Genomic DNA, 20,311 nt, shown 5'->3' with positions numbered 1-20,311 from the left:
AAAAAATAAAAATAGTGGCACCTGGGTGGCTCACTGGGTTAAAGCCTCTGCTTTCGGCTCAGGTCATGGTGCCAGGGTCCTGGGATCGAGCCCTGCATGGGGCTCTTTGCTCAGCAGGGAGCCTGCTTTCCTTCCTCTCTCTCTGCCTGCCTCTCTGCCTACTTGTGATCTCTGTCAAATAAATTGAAAAAAAAGAAAAAATAAAAATGAATTACTGTATCTGCTGTACATCTGGCACATGGTAGATACCATAAAAATGAGATTCATTTTATACCTACCTTTTAGTTTTTTTACTGAGATTCATCATCCAGAGTATAATAATAAGATATTTGGGAAACACCCTTGTTTTAACAGTGTTTCTACAAATCTACAGAGATATAATATTTTTACTTTGGTTCCCTAATCTTAAGAGTACCAATCATTTAGGCTCCCGACTTCTCCTGTGCATGAAATACCCTGCTATCTATATTTCCTTCCTTTGAAGTTTTTATTTAGTCAGAAGCTTTAAGAATGAAGGTGGAGATTTTTGGATTCTCTCTCTTTTTTAAGCTCTTTGAAAAGGAGGCAGGTGGTAGTCACTTGTGTCAGTTCTGCTTGTGCCGATCATATTGCTAAGATGTTCAGGGCAGAAAGCACACAGGGACTCAGCAGGTGCCATCATGGCTCGGCAGAATAACATTCATTCTGCCTGCCCTTGAGTATGATGGGTGTTTGGCCATCTCTGTGAATGTCTGAGTTGTTAGAAGAAGCTCAGAAATGAGAGATATATCTGGGTTTCTTCAGACTCGCCAGTAGTAGCCTGAACAAAATTATTGCTCTGACCCTATAGGTGAAGTCGCTTCTTGTAGTGCACTCTGCCAACATATTGACTGTCTTCAACATGACAGAAACCACATAAACCATTTCCTTTTTTAAATTATTTTACGGAAAGGTAATAGCTCATATTTATTGAACCCTTATTTTCCAGGCACTTTATTAGGAGCTTTATGTATATTATCACATTAATCCATAAAACTATAAAACCCCATATTTTAGATTAAAAAAACTAAGGCTTAGAAAGATCTGGAACTTGTCCAAGATCATTCATTTAATAAGTAGCAGATTCAATAGCCAAACTATGGAAAGAACCTAGATGTCCATCAACAGATGAATGGATAAAGAAGATGTGGTATATATATACAATGGAATACTGTGCAGCCATCAAAAGAAATGAAATCTTGACATTTGCAATGATGTGGATGGAACTAGAGGGTATTTTGCTAAGCATAATCAGAGAAAGACAATCAGAGAAAGACAATTATGATCTCCCTGATAAGAGGAAGTTGAAAGGCAATGTGGGGGGGCTGGGGGGTAGGAAAGGAATAAATGAAACAAGATGGGATCAGGAGGGAGACAACCCATAAGAAACTCTTAATCTCACAAAACAAACTGAGGGTTGCCAGGGGAGGGGGGTTTGGGAGAGGGTGGTTGGGTTATGGACATTGGGAAAAGTATGTGCTATGGTGAGTGCTGTGAAATGTGTAAACCTGGCAATTTACAGACCTGTACCCTTGGGGCTAATAATACATTATATGTTAATAAAAAAATAAAAAATTATTAAAAAAATAAGTAGCAGATTGAGAATTTGAATTTATGGTGGTGTACATGCCAGTGGGCGTGGTGTTTAGTTTCATTTTGAGTAAATGGAAATTAAGTGATACCCAAATTGCTATTCCATGCAAAAGATATAAACATAGGAAACCTCGGTTTTGTGTTTTAAGCCTCAAGAATGCAATTGATGGGATGCCTGGGTGGCTCAGTGGGTTAAGCCTCTGCCTTCAGCTCAGGTCACAGTCTCAGGGCCCTGGGATCAAGCCCCACATCAGGCTCTCCACTCAGCAGGGAGTCTGCTTCCTCCTCTCTCTCTCTCTCTCTCTCTCTCTGCCTGCCTCTCTACCTACTTGTGATCTCTGTCTGTCAAATAAATAAATAAAATCTTTAAAAAAAAAAAAAAAGAATGCAATTGATGATTAGCCATATGGCCACATGCTTCTCTATGTCTGAGATTTAGATAACACTGACCCAGCTCTCAAAGTCAAGTTGAAAAAAACAAAAGTCAAGTTGCTGCCTATTAAGTAGCCTAACGAAAGCTAACGCATTTGTTTGCTTATATTGTGGGAAATGATGTAATTGTCGGATCTCTTGCAGAAGAGAAGAGAAGAGAGCACTAGACTAAAGGAGGAGGGAAATGCGCAATTTAAGAGAGGAGGTAAGACACTTACATCAGCACTGATGTCTGGTCATCTTGATTCCTCATTCTGTCTTGGAGTGTGAAGAAACACCAAAAATATTTGTAAACAGCAAACCTAAACTGCTAACAGTACATTGTTGCTTCCCAACGCCTTGGAATTTGATTTTTCACCAGGTCCAGATAACCTGCATCTAACGGTGACCAGTTACATTGTGTCTCCTGGCACCTGCATACTTTTTCTTTTATGTAATCCACCATAGAACCAGAGGTAGGGCAGACTTTTCAGCTGATGATTTGGAAAACTACTCTGGAACATTAAGAGGCTGGCTGTTTCTTTGATGTAAAAGCAGGGTCCCCCTTCCTCACTTGGAACAATGCTGTGAAAACTGGCCCAGTGGTTCTAGCATGGCCTGGAAAGTGTTTTGCTTGTACTTTAGTCTTTCATGTGCCTTTTTCTTTGGCTACCTTAAGTGGAGAGATGTTCTGCTTGTCATCCTGTGTTTCTTATATTTGCTTAAGAATAATTAGTGTTCATTCAGTTAATTTGTGTAACTATTTGATCTTATAATAACCTTCTATCACATATGTAAAGTGTATATGCTTTAGATGTCTGGGTGGCTCAGTGGGTTAAGCCTCTGCTTTTGGCTCAGGTCACGATCCCAGGGTCCTGGGATGGAGCCCTGCAGCAGGGCTCCTTGCTCAGCCGGAAGCCTGCTTCTGTCTCTGTCTCCCATTCCCCACTACTTGTCTTTCTCTCTAACAAATAAATAAAATCTTTTTTTTTTTTAAGATTTTATTTATTTATCTATTTATTTATTTATTTATTTGACACAGGCAGAGAGAGAGGGAGAAGCAGGCTCCCCACAGAGCAGAGATCCCGATGCGGGGCTCAATCCCAGGACCCTGGGATAATGACCTGAGCTAAAGGCAGAGGCTTTAACCCACTGAGCCACCCAGGTGCCCCAAATAAAATCTTTTAAAAAAAAAAGAAGAAGAAGAACTATATCAAAATGCATATGCTTGGGACATCTGGGTGGCTCAGTGGGTTAAGCCTCTGCCTGCAGCTCAGGTCATGATCTCAGGGTTCTGGTATCGAGCCCCAAGTCGGGCTCTTTGCTTGGTGGGGAACCTGATTCCCCCTCTCTCTCTGCCTACTAGTGATTTCTCTCTCTGTCAAATAAATAAATAAAATCTTTTTTAAAAATGCATATGCTTTAGAAAACTAGGAGTAGTAACATTATCCCCTACTTTTTAGATTTAAAATTTTTTTCGTTATATCTGGTTTAGCAATCATCACTTTTTTTTTTCCTAAGTACTAATGGTTCTGGTTTTGAAAGTTTATCTCTTTGTATTTTAGTGTTAAATATTTCAGACCTGAGAAAGGCATGAACAGGCAATTTTCTTTTAGTACCCTGACCATAATTCTGTGAATGACAGAGAGTAAATAAATTTATCACCATTTTCTCTTTTAAGGTCTGTAGCCAACTACTGATTTTTACATTGTTGCTCTTAGCTCCATAAAATGTGTCTCCAGATATTTTAAGGAAGCAGTTTTGGCCAGCTTGACTGCATGAAAGCATATCTTTAATAAAAATATGTACATAGATTTTTTGTCTTTATCCCAAGCCATTAATCCCAGATTTTAGTCTCTTTCATCTGTCCAGTTCCCTAATCCCCTTTCATTATTCCTTACTAAATTGATAAGCCAAATAAAAGTTAAACATACAGAACATTCTACTTGAGACCTTTGTTCTGTGAATGAAAAGCTATGCATTCTGAGATACTATCAAATACAGTAATACCAGGAATAAAATCATAATGACCTCTCATCTTTTACCTTATCCTCAGATTATACAGAAGCTGAGAGTTCTTATAGTCAAGCCCTTCAGATGTGCCCATCCTGCTTCCAGAAAGACAGGTCTATTCTGTTTTCAAATAGAGCTGCTGCAAGGATGAAACAGGTATGTGTCTTTGACCTTTTGTTTTTAAGAAGCACATGAACTTGGAGTGTTTTCATAGGATAGATTCTGTTTCAAATTAGCAGAGGAGCTGTGACTCTTTGATCTCAGGGTTGTGAGTTTGAGCCCCATGTTGGGTATAGTGATTAGTTAAAAATAAAATCTTTTTAAAAAAGAAAAGGGGCTTAAAGTTGCTGCCTCCATTTTCCTGCACATGTATTTCCCTGATCTAAAGGGCATAGGGAAGATAGGAAAGTATTTTGAAAAAACCTGAGTCAGATTATTGCTAACATTCCTTATGAGAGTGGCTGATTGAACGCCTTCATGGCGAAGGGCTGACAAAGTCTCCACCAAACTAGGGCAGGTTAATGAAGCAAAAAGCCAAGTAGTGCATATCCTAGAAGAGCTACAGCTGCTTAATTTAGGTCTCTGGAATTCTCAATAAAGACTCAAAGGGAGAAGGAAACACCAATGAAAACTCTGGACTTGGGGGTGCCTGGGTGGCTCAGTTATTGTGTCTGCCTTCAGCTTGGGTCATGATCCTGGAGTCCTGGAGTCCTGGGGTCTATCCCTGAATCGGGTTCCCTGCTCAGCTGGAAACCTGCTGCTCCCTCTCCCACTCCCCAACCTATGATCCCTCTCTCCCTGGGTCTTTCTTTGTCAAATAAATAAATAAACAAAATCTTCTCCCAAAAATTAAATAAATAAATAAACAAAACTCTGGACTTTGAAATGCTTATTGCTAGGATTCTGATTCTCTGCCAAAAGTGTGGACACAGGGAGAAATGTCCAACAGCTGGGATGAGAGGTGCCCCTAAATGTAAAATAGGTGTCAGGGAAAGTTCAAGAGCATTTTATATTTCTAAAGGATTGAGAACTGAGTTAATGAAGGCAAATGTTCAGGTGTACTGGTTTTGTACAACATTGGCACTAAAAGTTAGCAACCTAGATGGCTCAGCTGGTTTAAGTGTCTACCTTGGGCTCCGGTCATGATCTCAGGGTCCTGGTGTCACAGGATCACAGGGTTTTTGTCTCCCGGAGTCAAAGAATGAATCCCGCAGACACAGAAGGGCGAAGTGGAAGTTCATTAAGTGAACGTGAGAGCAGAAAGCAAAGAAGAAGCTCTCTAGAAGTAGAGAGGTCTTGATAGGGCCTCACTGAGGGCTTTTATTGGCAGTCTTTTATTGAGAACTGACTGGGAAGCTTGTAGCCTTGAGCTTCTTGTGACGCCTTGATTTGAGCATGGACTACTGATAACAGCCTTAATGACTTAATTCCTTGAGGTTTGGCCATTTTCTTTTGTTTTTTTTTTTTTTAAAGATTTTATTTATTTATTTGACAGAGAGAGATTACAAGTAGGCAGAGAGGCAGGCAGAGAGAGAGAGGAGGAAGCAGTCTCCCCGCTGAACAGAGAGCCTGATGCGGGACTCGATCCCCGGACCCTGAGATCATGACCTGAGCCAAAGGCAGCTGCTTAACCCACTGAGCCACCCAGGCCCCCCGAGGTTTGGCCATTTTCTATGATAGTTTAGCCCCCAAAGAAAAGTACTCCCTAACACCTGAGGCCAGGTAGTCTATTTCCTTATATCTTGTTCACTCTGGTTTAGCACTTCTGCCTGCCAAGAATAGTGTCAGAGCCCAGCCAAGGGCCCCTACTTCTCCCTGCCTATACCTTAACCCTGTCCTTATTTACTGGGATTGAGCACCACATTGGCTCCCAGCTCATTTGGGAGCCTGCTTCCCCTCTGCTGCGCCCACCCTCCCTCCTTCCTGTGCTCCTGTAGGCACTCTCTCCCTCTCTCTCTCTCTCTCAAATAGATAAAATATTTTTTAAAAAATAAAATAAAAGTTAGATTTGTTGCTGATTTGTCTGCTATTCCTATTTAGTCAACATGTCAATTTAAGTGGATTGAAATGATGTGAAATTTTGGCAGCGGGTAGGGGGGAAACCATTTGTTTAAATATGGCTATTTATATCCAAAGCACAAAGAAGAGATTACTTAGCATACCTTTAAGCAACCACAAAGCAAGGTCACAATTGGGTTAAATTGGTGTTTTGTTTTTTTTTTTATTGTTTGTATCAGGTATTTATTATGTCACTTTCTCTTGTTGCCTGAAATTCTCTAGAGCCTCTACCAAAGTCATTTTTGATGACCAGGGTTTTTTTTAAAAAGGGGTGAGGTAGGGAATACGTGAATGACTGCACATCAGGAAAGGGTTTGTGTTTTGTTTTTTGGTTCTTTTTGTATGTTTTATTATTGAATTCAGTTTCTAAGGTGAAGTATTTTTAGAGTGATTCATATCGAATGGGAGAAGAAATAGAGTTTACAAACAGACATTTTTGTTAGAAGAAATAATAAAGGGGCGCTTGGGTGGCTCAGTTGGTTAAGCATCTGCCTTCGGCTCAAGACATGAACCCAGGAACCTGAGTTCAATGCCCACTCAGTGGGGAGCCTGCTTCTCCCTCTCCCTCTGCCATTCCCCCCCTTCCACTCTTGCTCTCTTTGTCAAATAAGTGCTGTCTTTTAAAAAATAAAATAAAATACTTGTTTTAAGTTTACATAGAACAATATTCATTAATATATTCTACCATTGATCAGAATTCACACTTAGCTGGAAAAAATCTTTTTTGCTTTTGCTTCTTAGAGATACCTTGTCACATTCTCAGACTGGAAACTAATTATGAAATAAGATCAGGAATGTCTTCGATTTCAGGAAAAGGCCATTTGGCTCCTGAGATTTGGGATTCTTTGTTTCCATGGTTGCTAAGTTATTGATACTGCTTAGGTTGAGCTAGCATAATCGACCAGTTCTTAAGTTAGGAAATGTGTATGGTCTTGCTGGTCTTTTGTCTGTCACATCTGAGGAGAACTCAGAAGAAGTTGTTTTATGACTATTTCTTATATGAAGGGTAGGTTTGTTGGTACATGTTTTGTTTTATTCTTTGAAATTGTACTCTTAATATTTTAAGAAAATTCTATAATTAGAGACGTGAGTACTTCCAGGATTAATGCACTAAAGTGATTTAAGGAGCATATTCTGAGGCTTTCAAGAAGTGGTGGGTTAACTGCTTTAAGAAGAATTTCTGAAGGCACATTTGCAGGCTCAGCATCCCTGACTGAGTGACCCTGACCAAGCTTTACATTTCACATCTGGGAAGAAAAGGCAAACTGGAGTTAAGGTAGAGTTTCAGCTGCAAGCCAGGCTACACAAGAGCAGACAAAGCCCTAAAAGTGTAGGCCCAAAGTTTTGTGAACATTATGGTATGTGTATCTTATATAAGTTATGAAAGGGTGGAAAATAGGTTCTGATTTTTTTTATACACAGCCCTTTGGAGACTACCACTCTTAGCCGCAAATAACGCCTGAGGGTGACTGTGACTGCAAAGGATTCTGTGGTAAAATACCATAATTACTTGATCTGCGGAAGCTGATTATTGATAAGCTGCACTGCAACTTAGTGGTCTCTTAAGGGCCCAGAGAATACCACCACAAGTGTACACATAAGTTGTAAAGATTTACTCCTGTTCTAAACACTTTAAATTGTGAAATTGTGTGTCCTAGATTTATAGGAGTACGGTAAATTGAGAAAATACTGACTTACCCAAAGTTATACAGATTTCTTTACCATAGGACTTCATAGAGCTTGTAATATGTGAATTTTTAATGATGAGCATTGGAAGAGATAAACTATATTTAGTGCCTCGCAGATGACTCTGGAACTTTTTTTATTTGTTTTGGGTAAAATAAAATTTATTTTATACAAATAAAAAACCTTTTTTATTTGTAATGACCTAAAATTCACCATTTTAACCATTTTAAACTGTATGTTTCAGTACCATTACGTATGTTCACAGTATTCAGCCATTTACCACTGTCTAGTTCCAGAACTTTTCCATGGCCCCAGAAAGAGACCCTCTACCCATTAGGTAGTCACTCCCCATCCTGGAATTTTGATTGAAGTCTGAAACTCAGTTTGATAGATATTGATCTAAAGTATTGTGCAAAATATTTAGTATTTTCTATAGTAGCCATTATGGGAGTGTTGAACATTTATTTCTTTTTTTTTTTTTTTAAGATTTATTTATTAGTGTGTGTGCACACTTTTGAGAGGGGATGGGGCAGAGGGAAAGAGAATCTCAAGCAGATTTCCTGCTGAGCATAAAGCCCAATGCAGGACTCAACCTCATGACCCTGAGATCATGACCTGAACCAAAGTCAAGAGTTGGATGCTCAACCCACTGAGCCCCAGGCTCCCCTATTGAACATTTATTTGAATTAACATTTCTGTAATACTGTAGAAAACTTCTAATTTGGGGAAAATAGACACTTCAGAGCTTGAGGGGCTAAATAGCAGGTCAATGTCAGAACTGGAATTACAATCTAGTTCTTTAGATGTCCATCATTGTTCTCACTGTGCCTTGCTTCTAGATTCAGTGAGATAAATTAGATATCTTATTTTGTGAAATTTTTTGTATTTTTGTTTCACCAGTTGCTAAATTAAGATTTATAACCAAGGGCTGCCTGGGTGGCTCAGTCAGTTAAGCATCTATCTCTTGATTTCAGCTCAGGTCATAATCTCAAGAGTCCAGGGATGGAGCCCTGCCTTGGGCTCTAAGCTGAGCGTCAGAGTGTGCTGGAGATTATCTTCCTCTCCCTCTGCTCCTGCCCCTACTTCTCTCTTTCTCTCTCAAATTAATAAATAAAATCTTAAAAAAAAAAAAAAAAGATTTGTAACCAAGACTAATGACGAGCTACACTGTGTGTCTATAATGAACCATTTCTGTATGCTTTCTGAAAGATACCACCCTGGGTGTGATAACATAACAGCTTAGCCAAAGAGGAGAGTTATCAACAGTTACTCATAGTCACTCATTTGCCCTGCTTATTGATCATAACTTTCTCTCAGTATCAGCATTCTAATGTGAAGTACCTTACAATATAATAGGTCAATTCCAACAGTCTTTAAAGATGTTAGAAAGAAACAACTTGAATAATTTGTTGCTAGGAGGCTTGCACATCAGAGCTGTCACTGTATTTTGAATTTAAGCTTACTGTAAATAACATGCATGTTTCCATGTGATTTCTTTGAAGAGCATTGTGCATCTCCATAAGCAGTTATTAATGGTCAGCTTATGTCATTGAGCCTTTGAGCCATTAAGATTGAACTAGAGTGTCACATATTAATGTTATATTTCCTTTTAGGACAAGAAAGAGATGGCCATCAGTGACTGCAACAAAGGTACAACTTTTTAGTCTTGTTACATGTTATATAAAAGAGCATTACCTCAGCTGGACAAATAGGTGTGTGTAGTTGACCCTTAAACTGCATGGATCTACTTATACATGGCTTTTTTTTTCCCAATAAATATACTAAAGCACCCGAAATGTATTTTCTCTTACGATTTTCTTTTCTCTAGTTTCCATTACTGTAAGAGTACAGTATATAATACATAGAACATACATAGTACATATTAATCAACTTTTTATTGCTGTTAGGGCTTGAGGTCAACAGTCAGCTATATTAGTAGTTAAGTTTTGAAGTAGTCAAAAGGTATATGGATTTTTGGCTGTGCGAGGGTTGGGGTCAGCGCCCCTCGTTGTCCAAGGGCCAACTGCGTATGTGTATACCCTCACTCTGGGACCTTTAAAGAAGCTTTTATAGTTAAGCCTTCTTAGAGGTGCTGTGTAGTAGTCATCTTAGCATAAACGCATGTGAATGGATAGTTCTGTCAATGTATCCTATATTAGTAAGTATGTGAAAAATTCAAAGCTGCCTTGGCAACAGAAGCCTGTGGAACAGAGTTCACTTCCTGTTAATGTCTAAATTACTGTTTTTGGGGATTGAAATTGAGGATCTTAGGTGCTACTAGGGCATCTGTATCTGTGTGTTCATAGAGAGGGGGGCAGCTGCGGTGAGGGGCAGCTTCTGTTACGGAATTGGTATTCCCCTCACATGCAGTAATGCTTCCAGACCCACTTGCCATCATTTGAATTACCTTTTCAGGTTCCACACAGTGAACTGAGACTTTGCTCTCTGATACCTGAATTCTATTATGGTCTTTTCATCCCACTAACTTATAGAGATGCTCCCAGCTGTAGAATGTCTTTGGGTTTTGGTTGGTTGGTTGGTTTGGGTTTTTATCCAGAGTTTTCCTGATAGCCCAGACCATTGTCTTTCCTTTCTGACCAGCTTGGTTTGGAGAACACACATCATCACCTTTCCTTATATCTTACTCTTGAGTTTCTAGGAACTTACTAGTTTTTAGAATTTTTTTTTCAGTCTTCCATCTTTTGTATAATACTTTCTGAGAGAATTGAAGAGTTAGTAGGTACTTTGTATGTCTATCTAGTCCTACTTATGCTCGGCATGAATTCCTATCCTTTTTTTTCTTTAATTAATCACCTTCTCTGTTGGCTTTCTTTCTTTATACTTGGTATTTCTTGATATCTGAATGAAACTGCTAGTACCTTTGAATCTAGCAAAGTTCTTTTTACCTATTATATGTTGGCTGGAACTAATTCTGTTCCATGCAAACTCGACATCTCAAGATTCTTGGATGTCTGGTAAGCATTATAGATTTAAGGTATCCAGAACAGACTGGAACCTCCCCAGTCCACTCACTCACATACCCATAAACAACTTGCAGTTAGGCCTTTTTCATTCTTATAAATGGCATTACCACCCATTCACTTGCTTATTCTCTTTTTTTCATTCCACATAGTTAAATTAATTGTAAGTCCTGCTGGCAGACTTTCTAATTCAAAGACATAATCTTAATCTGGCTTTTTCTCTCCCTCTCCACAATGACCAGCTTAGCCAGCATTCTCTGTCATCTGGACTACTACAGTAGGCTGCCAGCTTTCTCACTGCTTTCATTCTTGTCCTCCACACTGCAGCCAGGGGGAGAAGTCCTTTAAAACTGTAAATCAGATAATATCTCTAGTCTGCTTGAAACCATTCCAGTGGCTTCTCATCACACTTAGGAAAAAGTGTAACTTCCTTCCTGGCCAGCAAGGCTTCCATGATCTGGCCTTTGCTTGCATCACTAACATGCCAAGGTTGTTACTGTTTTGGAGCCTTTACTCTTGTTGGTCCCTCTTCCTGGTATATTTCTCCTTTTAAATGGCTGGTCTCCTTCAGATACTGCCTTTCATAGACTTTCACCACTGTCTGAAGTTAACTTATTTCCCCTTTCACTTGCATTTACTACCTTGTTTCATTTTTCTCTGTAGCACTGTGACTCTCTGAAATTACATACCTGTATGCTGTCTCCTCTTGCCTACTAGAGTAGCTTGAAGCTTTGTGGAAGGAGAACTCTGTCTTGTTTACCACTATACTCCAGAGATACACTACATGAGATACAGATATTAGGTACTAAAGAAATCATTACTGAAAACATGTATGAATAAAAACTGAGTATATTATTTGAAGGAAAAAAGTTATGGAGGCATGACCTTGCTTTCTAACAGAAAAAGAAATAACTCAAAAGAGTAGGAGAAATGCAGTATAGTTGATCCAAAACGTGGGCATAGGATTTTTAGAAGGGCAGGCACTGCTGGATAAAGGAAAGGATATTAAGCATCAGTGACCTAAAGGTGTTGGAACAGAAGTCTGAAGGAACAGTGAGGGTTTAGCCAAAAATATAACCTTGGTAGTCAAGGCATAACCTCGGTTGTTCAGGCCTAGAAAAGAGAGAATGATAGCAGAGTCTGCCACCAAACTCTTTTCCTTCCATTCTTTAATTTGTACTTTAAAATTCTCTCTCACTTTTCCACTGTGAACGTGGGTTCTGTGTTCTCGCCTATTCTGAACTAGACAAAGGGCAGGTATGTGAAAACAGGACTTCAGGTGTAGACCTGGGATTCCTAAACTACAGCCAGCAAGCCGGATCCAGCCTGCCACCTGCTTATGGACAGACCCCGAGCTGAAAATGGTTTTACATTTTTAAATGGTTGGAAATCAAAATATTTTGTGACATAGGATTACATGAAATTCAAAGTTCAGTATCCATAAGCTAAGGTTTCTTGTAGCACAGCCATCTTTATTTACTTCTATATGGTCTGTGGTAGCAGGGTTGAGTAGTTGTGACAGAGATGGTCTGTCCTGCAAAATGGAAATTATGTATTGTCTTGCTCTTTACAGAGAAAGTGTGCCAGTGCCAGGTGTGGCCTTTGACAAATGACTTTTCCTTTTAGACCCTTGGAGGATGGTTAATAAAGAAACACAATATCGCTGGGCACATAGGCCCTTTTTCTTCATGGTAACAATGATTTCTTCTCTTTTTACAGCAATTCAGTTAAACCCCGGCTATATCAGGGCAATATTGAGGAGAGCGGAGTTGTATGAGAAAACGGACAAGCTAGATGAAGCCCTGGAGGACTATAAATCCATATTAGAAAAAGATCCATCCATACATCAAGCAAGAGAAGCTTGCATGGTAAACCTGATTTTTAAAAAATATTTTTTGTTCTGTTCCCTGTGTTGCTACTCATTGAATCTTAAATAATCCTCTGGGACCAAACTACCTTCCCTTTATATATTTTTAAGGGCGTACCAAATATATGGGAGACCTAACTTTGAAGTGGTGGTCACAGACCCTCTGTGACCATGTACCATTTAATCTCCATTCTTTAAGTATTAACTGTGTAAGCCTTTAATCCATAGGGTTAACAAGAACTCAGTTTCATTGTTGGGCTACAGAAATCTTGTACAATTTTAGTCCAAAATGAGTCTGAATATTAGAGGTAATAAACTTCTGGTTTTCTGCCCATCCTTTTCAGTCACCAAGTTTCTATTTACTATCATATGGCCAGCATACTTCCAATTAAATTTATTCCAGATTAGCCTTATCGTTATTAAAATTACTTTTGTCTAAGACACTACAGATCCTCTTGGTTCTAATAAACATCATAGTATTTTTATGTCACTTGTGAATTAGCTAAATGTTACTGATTTTCTCCCCCTTCAAAGTAACTGCAGGGGTGCTTGGATGCTGCAGTCGGCTGAGCGTCTGACTCTTGGTGTCAGCTGGGATCATGATCTCAGGGTCTTGAGATGAGGCCCCATGCTGGGCTCCACAGGGAGTCTGCTTAAGATTCTTTCTCCCTCTGTCTCTGCCCCTCCCACACGTACTCTCTCTCAAATAGTCTTTTTAAAAAAAATTTTTTTTTTAACTCTCCAGATCTTTGCCTCTAGTTTAGCAGTGCTCTTAATCTCTAACATGCACAGCAACATATATTCTAAAAGACATGCTACAGAATCGGATGTATAAGCATTATTGCCCCCCAAATAGTGGGTATTCAAATAAGTTTGGGAAACATGGGCTTCATGAAATAGGTTTCTTCGTGCCAGACTTTTCAGAGAGCCATTAGGATGAAGCGGTCCATCATAAATGCCTATGCACAGCAGAGATCGCAGGCCTCCTGCAGGGGGGGAAAGGAAGCCACAAACCTGTTTTATTTAAGCCAGACTTTTGTTATGTTTGGGTTTTTTTTGTTTTGTTTTGTTTTGTTTTTTTAAGATTTTATTCATTCATTTGACAGAGATCACAAGTAGGCAGAGAGGCAGGCAGAGAGAGGGGGAAGCAAGGTCCCTGCTGAGCAGAGAGCCCTATGCGAGGCTCCATCCCAGGACACTGGGATCGGGACCTGAGTCGAAGGCAGAGGCTTTTTTTTTTTTTAAATCCTCTTCCTTCCTTTACCTTTTCATCCCTGCCTTCCTGATTAAATCCTGTTGACCCCCAGATCTTAGTGGGGAGGTCTTGTCCTCAGGGAGATATTTCTGATGCCTCCCTGGTCCCTGGGTTTGGGTGACCTTGTTCTAAACCTTCAAGGGGCCCTATAATTTTTCTTTAAATAGCTTATTTATTGGTGTACCTTATTCACATTTATTTATGTGATTATTTGTTAGTACCTGAGGATTTTGTTCCCTGTTATATCCCCAGCACCACATGTGGATTATAACAGTTTACTACAAATTGAGGAATGATGAATGAGCCCTCCAAGCCCCACGTAGTCTGACCCCTGCTTTCTTTCTGACCTCACTTCCACCACTTTACTTGCTCTCACTCTCTTAGAGCCCCACTGACCTGCTTGCTTTTCCCCAAACCTGGGAGGCATGTTCCTGTGTCCAAGCCTGTCTCAGTCTTCTTGGTCTGTCATAACAAAATAGCACGGACTACATGGCTTAAAGAACAGAAAGCAATTGTCTCAGTTCCAGAGGCTGGAAGGGATCATTAAGGTTCCAGCAGGGTTTGCTGTTGGGTGATGCTTCTCTTCCTGGCTTATAGATGGTAGCTGAGTCCTCACATAGTCTTTCCTTTGAGCACAGGGAGGATGAGGAGGGGAGGAGGAGCAGGAGCCGAAAGCAGAGGCTTAATCCACTGAGCCACCCAGGCGCCCCTGTTGTTTTTTTGTTTTTGTTTTTGTTTTTTAATTAAAGCCAACATTTAAAAATGGGAAGATTTTACTAGATAAAAATCTAAGTCAGACTGCTCTTAAAAATTGTGAGATGTGGACATCCTGGGTTCTTCTTGAACTGCTGTATATTGGCATTCAGCTAGAACTCTTCACTTCATCACTGACCACACCACTCTCTATTGGCTGCCCAAAGGAGGATTCCTTTCCGTATTTACATTTCCTGTCTGACTGCTGAGAGTGTTTGAGCCCCTGCAACGCAAGATTTCCCACTCATTTCAGACTTGAGGAATGTTGACTGATCTGTCCTAGGTGATTTGGGTTTTGTTTTGCTTTGTTTTTACATTTGAGATGAATTCCTTCAATAATAAATGATCTTTTATTTATCGAGAAGTGGAATAATGGTAGACAGACTGATTTGGATCATTAAAAGACATAAGCAGTATGAAACCGGCTTTAATCCTTTACCTGACTTTTAATATCTCTGAATGGTGGTAGGATTGACTTTAATTTGAATGAGGAAAAGGAATAGTTCTTAAAATCTTAGCCAAACTCTTCGTAGCCTTTATTCTTGTTAACATTGGTTTTAAACCTTCTGTAAGAGGGAGCCTTTTATATTGGTTGTTATGTGCATAAAGAATTTATCTTATTTTGAATCATTATAACTGGGTTGTTAAAACTAAAATTGCAGAGTACTTATGGCCAATTACAGAGCTAAAAGCAGCTATATAAGACTCTAATTTAGATCATTGGTTTTCAAGTGTGATGATTTAGTTTCCAGGGACATCGGCAGTGAGTGGAGTGGTACTCTGGGCATCTAGTGGCCCAGGGATGCTGTAAACCTCCTACTGCACAGTAAAGAATGACCTAGTCCAGAATGTCAGTAGAGTCAAGACTGAAAAATCCTAGGTAGGCGATTCATTTAGAGATATCCAATATTGATCTGACCACCTCTTAACAAATTAGATTATACTAAGAAAGGACTTCAAGTTAAAGAATACAAATCAGCCAAAAAATTTAAAATATGTAACCCGTAGTCCTACCACCTAAATATACCACTACAAACATCTGGAATGCATTCTTTCAGAAATTTTTTTGTCTGTATATTTACCAGATTTTTATTGAGATCCTCCCTGGGCCAGTGTGCCAAGAACTGGGAATATAACAGTGAACCAAACAAAACTCCTGTGTTTGTGTAGCTCACCCACAAATACTATTTTTTTCTGTATTTAATAGGATCTTACATATGTACATCATCTGATCTCTCACATTAAGCTTGTTTATCAAATTCAAAATAAAGCCAAAAGATTTTTCATCAATCCTTGTTTCTCCTCTTTTTCCCCTCAGAGATTACCTAAACAGATTGAAGAACGTAATGAAAGGCTAAAGGCCGAGATGTTAGGTAAGTTGGCTTCCCTTTCCCATGATCCTAGTAGCTAGGAGGCGGGGTGAGGAACAGCAGGATTTGGTATTTGCTGGAGGAGAATACAACAGTTAGAAATAGCTTTGGGAGGGGCACCTGGGTGGCTCAGTGGGTTAAGCCTCTGCCTTCGGCCTGAGGTTATGATCTCAGCGTCCTAGGATCGAGCCCCGCATCAGGCTCTCTGCTCAGTGGGGAGCCTGCTTCCCTCTCTCTCTGTCTGCCTCTCTGCCTACTTGTGATCTCTCTGTCAAATAAATAAATAAAATCTTTAAAAAAAAAAAAAAAAAAGAAGTAGCTTTGGGGTCCATCATTTGTTGTGTGAACCTTACCATGGTGCTAGTGAGGTCTGAGGCTGTCTTTGACTCCAGAAGGGTTAGAGTGGCTTAGAGAGGATGCCAGCTTTTGAAAAACAAAACTTCTATTTTGTTTTTCTTGAGTAATTTTCCTACGTTCAAGAATACAAACGTGATTCAACCTGGGATCCCACTAACCTCTATTTCAGATCATGAGTTTCATGAAAACAGTTGGGTTTCTTCACTGAGTAAACAACTTAAGTTCTTAATTTCATTAGAATACAGAAACTGCAAGTCAAAATCATGTCAGAACCGATAGAATGTTTGTTTTGAAAATGGCACTGAGAGTGCCTTTAGTATTTGGAGAGGGCAGCAATTAGGAGTAAATAGTGAGGGGACGGAAGACTGTGAGTGGAGTGCAGGGCAGATGAACTCATGGGTTAGTTCTCGTGTCTGACAAAGCATTTTATAATTGGAATCAGAGAAGCCCTTCCATGAATAGTCTGCTTGACCAAGGGGAGTAAAAGTTCTTGGACAGAGACCTACCCAACATACTCTGCTCATACCCTGTCTGAGATATCCCTGCTCAAGATCTGTTTTGTGTTCTTCCTTATGAGTATTTTCTAAAATTACTGTAAATTGAATTTAATATATTGCAATCACATGGTCCTAAAGGAAAAATCTTAAATTGAGGTTGGCTACTTATGGCCTTTAGGCGTTATATCCAGAGAAAGAGAACATATTTTCCAAAGGATCACTCTGCTAGCAGAGCTGATTGAGAAGCCGTTAAACATAGACAGTCCACAACCCTGTGGCCCTTGCTGAGAACTGTTTTTAGAGTTGGGGAGACTTCTGGAGCCCACCGCAGTTTTTCCAAAAGACACTCCCTAATTACATATTTAAATTTGACACCATGTTAGAGCAGAAACATTATTTTGGAGGTGCTCTTTCTCAAAGAAGAGGGAAAAGAGCATTTTCCACCTATTCTAACAATGACTCTTTGTTCTAGAAATAATATAGTATGTGTACTTAGCTGTGTTTCATGCTGAGAGAGATGATGTTGGGGTGACTGTGGTGGACTTGGAGAAGACTCAGGCGTTGTTCTATGGGTCCATTTTTTTGAGCCAGTATGAAACCCTAAAGGGATGGATGTAAACTGAATCTTGAAGCTGTTGTCAATTCCAGATGGAATCAAAACTTCATTTTTCCTTGCCTGGCTGGCTCAGTCACTCTAAATTCTCAGGAGCTGAAGTTTCTGTCTACTCAGCTTTGGGTTTTACTTATATTGTCCTCTTCGTTGAAATATTCAAGTCGAATCCATTCTCAGTTGCTTCTGTAAGGAATTCTCCTCTCATCAGACGTAAGCAGTTTACGTTGTGTGGTAAATATGATGTCAGTTTGTTGTTACACAGAAATAGTGTGAATGGCCGAATTCCTTCATCTTCTTCCTAAGTATAATGATCATGAACAAGATATTGCTTCTAGGCGTTCCCCACCATCGGAGAGCCTGAAAGGGAGAAACGGCTCTCTGTATGGAACCTCAGCCCCACAAAAGCTTCCTAAAGTTTTCCCCTCCCTGTTACAGAGGACATAACTGTGCTTCATGCGCTGTGAGATCCTCTGCAAGATAATGTCATCCCTTAGACATTCCGAGCAAGCTTTGCAGTGGACTGCACGATTTTTAGTGCTGGTTTCTCTGGAAACACTGGCCTCTGCTGAAAAATTGGCAGTTAAAGATTTGAAAAACTGTTCAACACTGCTTGTTATTGGCATTTACGAAGTTAGGTAATTATTTAGCAAGGTGAGCTTTTATTTAGGTTTGTTCAATAATCTTTGACTTTTTCAAGTCAAGTAACTTGACTTCTTTTTTGTTAGAAGAGCCATGTAGCTGCCTCCATGGGGAAAAAAAAATCCCAATTGGAATAAAGAAGGGGGCAAAACATACTTAAACATATCACTCCTCCCTTTCTAGCCTATCATTTAGAAATATCATTAGGACAGGCATGGAGACCCAGAGTGGCCGTCAGTCCTAGTGCTACAGCCCTTTGTAGTCACAGGGAACAGCTTCAGATTTGGCTTCAGATTTGAGGAAAGCAGTCAGCAACTGTTATGTTTCCTTTTGTCCTTTTCTCTTGGAAGATTACCCTTGTAGCTGTGATGAGGTAGGAAATGTAAGTTTTAAAAGGACCTAGGGTATGATCAGTGGTGCTGGCCGGAGCACCCTGGGAAGCTCGAAGCTTTTTTAAGGGACTGGTAGTACTGGTTAGTAATCAGTGCCCTATTTATTTGGCTTTGCTCAAATCTAGTGATTTTCACTTTTTTTTTTTTTTTTAAATAGGAAAACTTCTCTTTACTTTTTAAGATTTCATTTATTTATTGGAGAGAGAGACAGAAATAGCGAGAGAGAGCAGGAGCAGGAAGGAAGGAGAGGGGGAAGCAGGCTCCCCGCTGAGGAGTCTGACGTAGGACGTGATCCCAGGACCCTCGGACCACAACCCGAGCTGAAGGCAGACGCTTAACTGACTGAGCCACCCAAGTGCCCTAGAGAACTTCTTTTTTAAAGATCTTAGCGATTACACCAAATTAGAACGGCTAGTAAAATAAAAGCAAGGAAAAAAACTTATATGAAACCACAAAGTAGAAAACAAAGAGTGGTATTTTATTTGTATCAGTTCAAATGTATAGCATTTATTATAATCAGAATAACCAGGCAAGTTTGATGAACGTAATAATTTGAAATGGGATTTGGATGGTAGGCACAGCCTCCTGAGTATCTGTATCTAATTTATTTCTGAGTTTTCACTTCACAACCTTAAATTTTTTGTCCACCTAGGTAAATGGTAAAAACAATTTCAAAGGTAGAACTGATGAGACCTTTTCAGAATCCCTGAAGCTCCTCAGCTCAGTTGGCGCACACCGAGGGCCGAGGTTCAGTGTCTGCTCTGCATGTAGGAGCACCTCGAGAAGCCTGGCTGCTTAACCTTGTAGGGGAGACAGACCAGTGCCTTCCTGGGGTTCAGCTCTGTACACAATGGGTGATGAGCTGAGCCTCATCTTGGCAGCAAGATGAGGGCCAGAGCTGTGTACTTGGGAGGCCAGATGATGATGCTGACAGGTCTCTGGATAAGCCTCAGTTGCAAACAGAAAAGAATGGGATGAAGGCTTTTGTTGTCATCATTTGTAAATTGTTTTATCCTATATCCTGGCCTGGCCATGATATCTCAAACAAGTAGAATTGCTAAAAATCTGTACATGTATGTTTGCGGTTCTTTCTTAATCTCCTGTCATCTCCTTGTATTGAACTGCGAGGTGGAAGATAAAGTTTGCTTTCTCCAAAAAGTAACGTGGGCCATTTTCACATCATGTAAGAGGGACACTCCGCCCAGGCAGCCTGTCCCACCAGTCACTCGAGACAGGTGTCCACAGTTAGTTTTCAGTACCAGGCTTCTCATCCTGATTCCACTGGCCAGATACAAAAGCAAGTTATTTGGGAGGGGCTGGATCACAGAATGCATTGCTCAGCCCAGCTTCCCGTGAGAACTCGTTCAGAATGCACATTGTTCAGATTCCATCCCCATCCTGCTGAATCAGAGATGGTGGCGGGGGGTGGGGGGGAGTGGGGCGTAGGACTCAGAGTTCTGATAACCCCTCTCCGTGTTTCTGGGCCACGCTGGAGTTTATCCAGCACTGTGTGGGCATGTGACTGCTGTGTGGGGACAGAGTCCAGGCAGCCCAGGAGAGGACCTCAAAGGGAGTGATGGAGGTGCTTTGTGGAGATGCGGCCAGGAGTGGTCAGCCTCTCTGCTCTGAGCAGTTCCTCCTGAGCAGAAGCAGTGTGTCATGAATTTTGCCTTCCCCTCTTGTGCTGTAGCTGCAGCAGAGAAAAAAGGAAAAGCAGTTATTTCACAATGCACTAGACTTGAGATCACAGACAGCTTTCTGTGGCCAGCCATTCCTTTCCACGTTCCATTTCTGGTGTTTATTAGGAC

At 40.3% G+C, this 20,311-nt stretch overlaps 2 protein-coding genes across 6 annotated transcripts in view; one reads left to right on the top strand and one right to left on the bottom strand.

The window, feature by feature from the left end:
• TTC1 (tetratricopeptide repeat domain 1) overlaps window positions 1-20,311 on the top strand; it is a 44,195-nt gene that overhangs the window by 19,612 nt on the left and 4,272 nt on the right. For all 4 annotated transcript variants that reach the window (XM_082725864.1, XM_082725863.1, XM_082725865.1 and 1 more), the window contains exons 3-7: window positions 2,188-2,248; window positions 4,079-4,191; window positions 9,393-9,429; window positions 12,480-12,628; window positions 15,954-16,008. In XM_082725864.1, the coding sequence (XP_082581990.1) occupies window positions 2,188-2,248; window positions 4,079-4,191; window positions 9,393-9,429; window positions 12,480-12,628; window positions 15,954-16,008 (415 nt within the window). The remainder of the gene's footprint in view (window positions 1-2,187; window positions 2,249-4,078; window positions 4,192-9,392; window positions 9,430-12,479; window positions 12,629-15,953; window positions 16,009-20,311) is intronic.
• PWWP2A (PWWP domain containing 2A) overlaps window positions 18,961-20,311 on the bottom strand; it is a 50,374-nt gene continuing 49,023 nt past the window's right edge. For both annotated transcript variants that reach the window (XR_014310363.1, XM_082725853.1), the window contains exon 4: window positions 18,961-20,193. The gene's annotated coding sequence lies outside the window, so the exon portion shown is untranslated. The remainder of the gene's footprint in view (window positions 20,194-20,311) is intronic.

The sequence above is a fragment of the Mustela nivalis genome (genome assembly GCF_964662115.1).
Source record: "Mustela nivalis genome assembly, chromosome: 3".
NCBI lineage: Eukaryota > Metazoa > Chordata > Mammalia > Carnivora > Mustelidae > Mustela > Mustela nivalis.
Note: the sequence above shows the minus strand (reverse complement) of the source record. Positions and strands in the feature narration are given on the sequence as shown.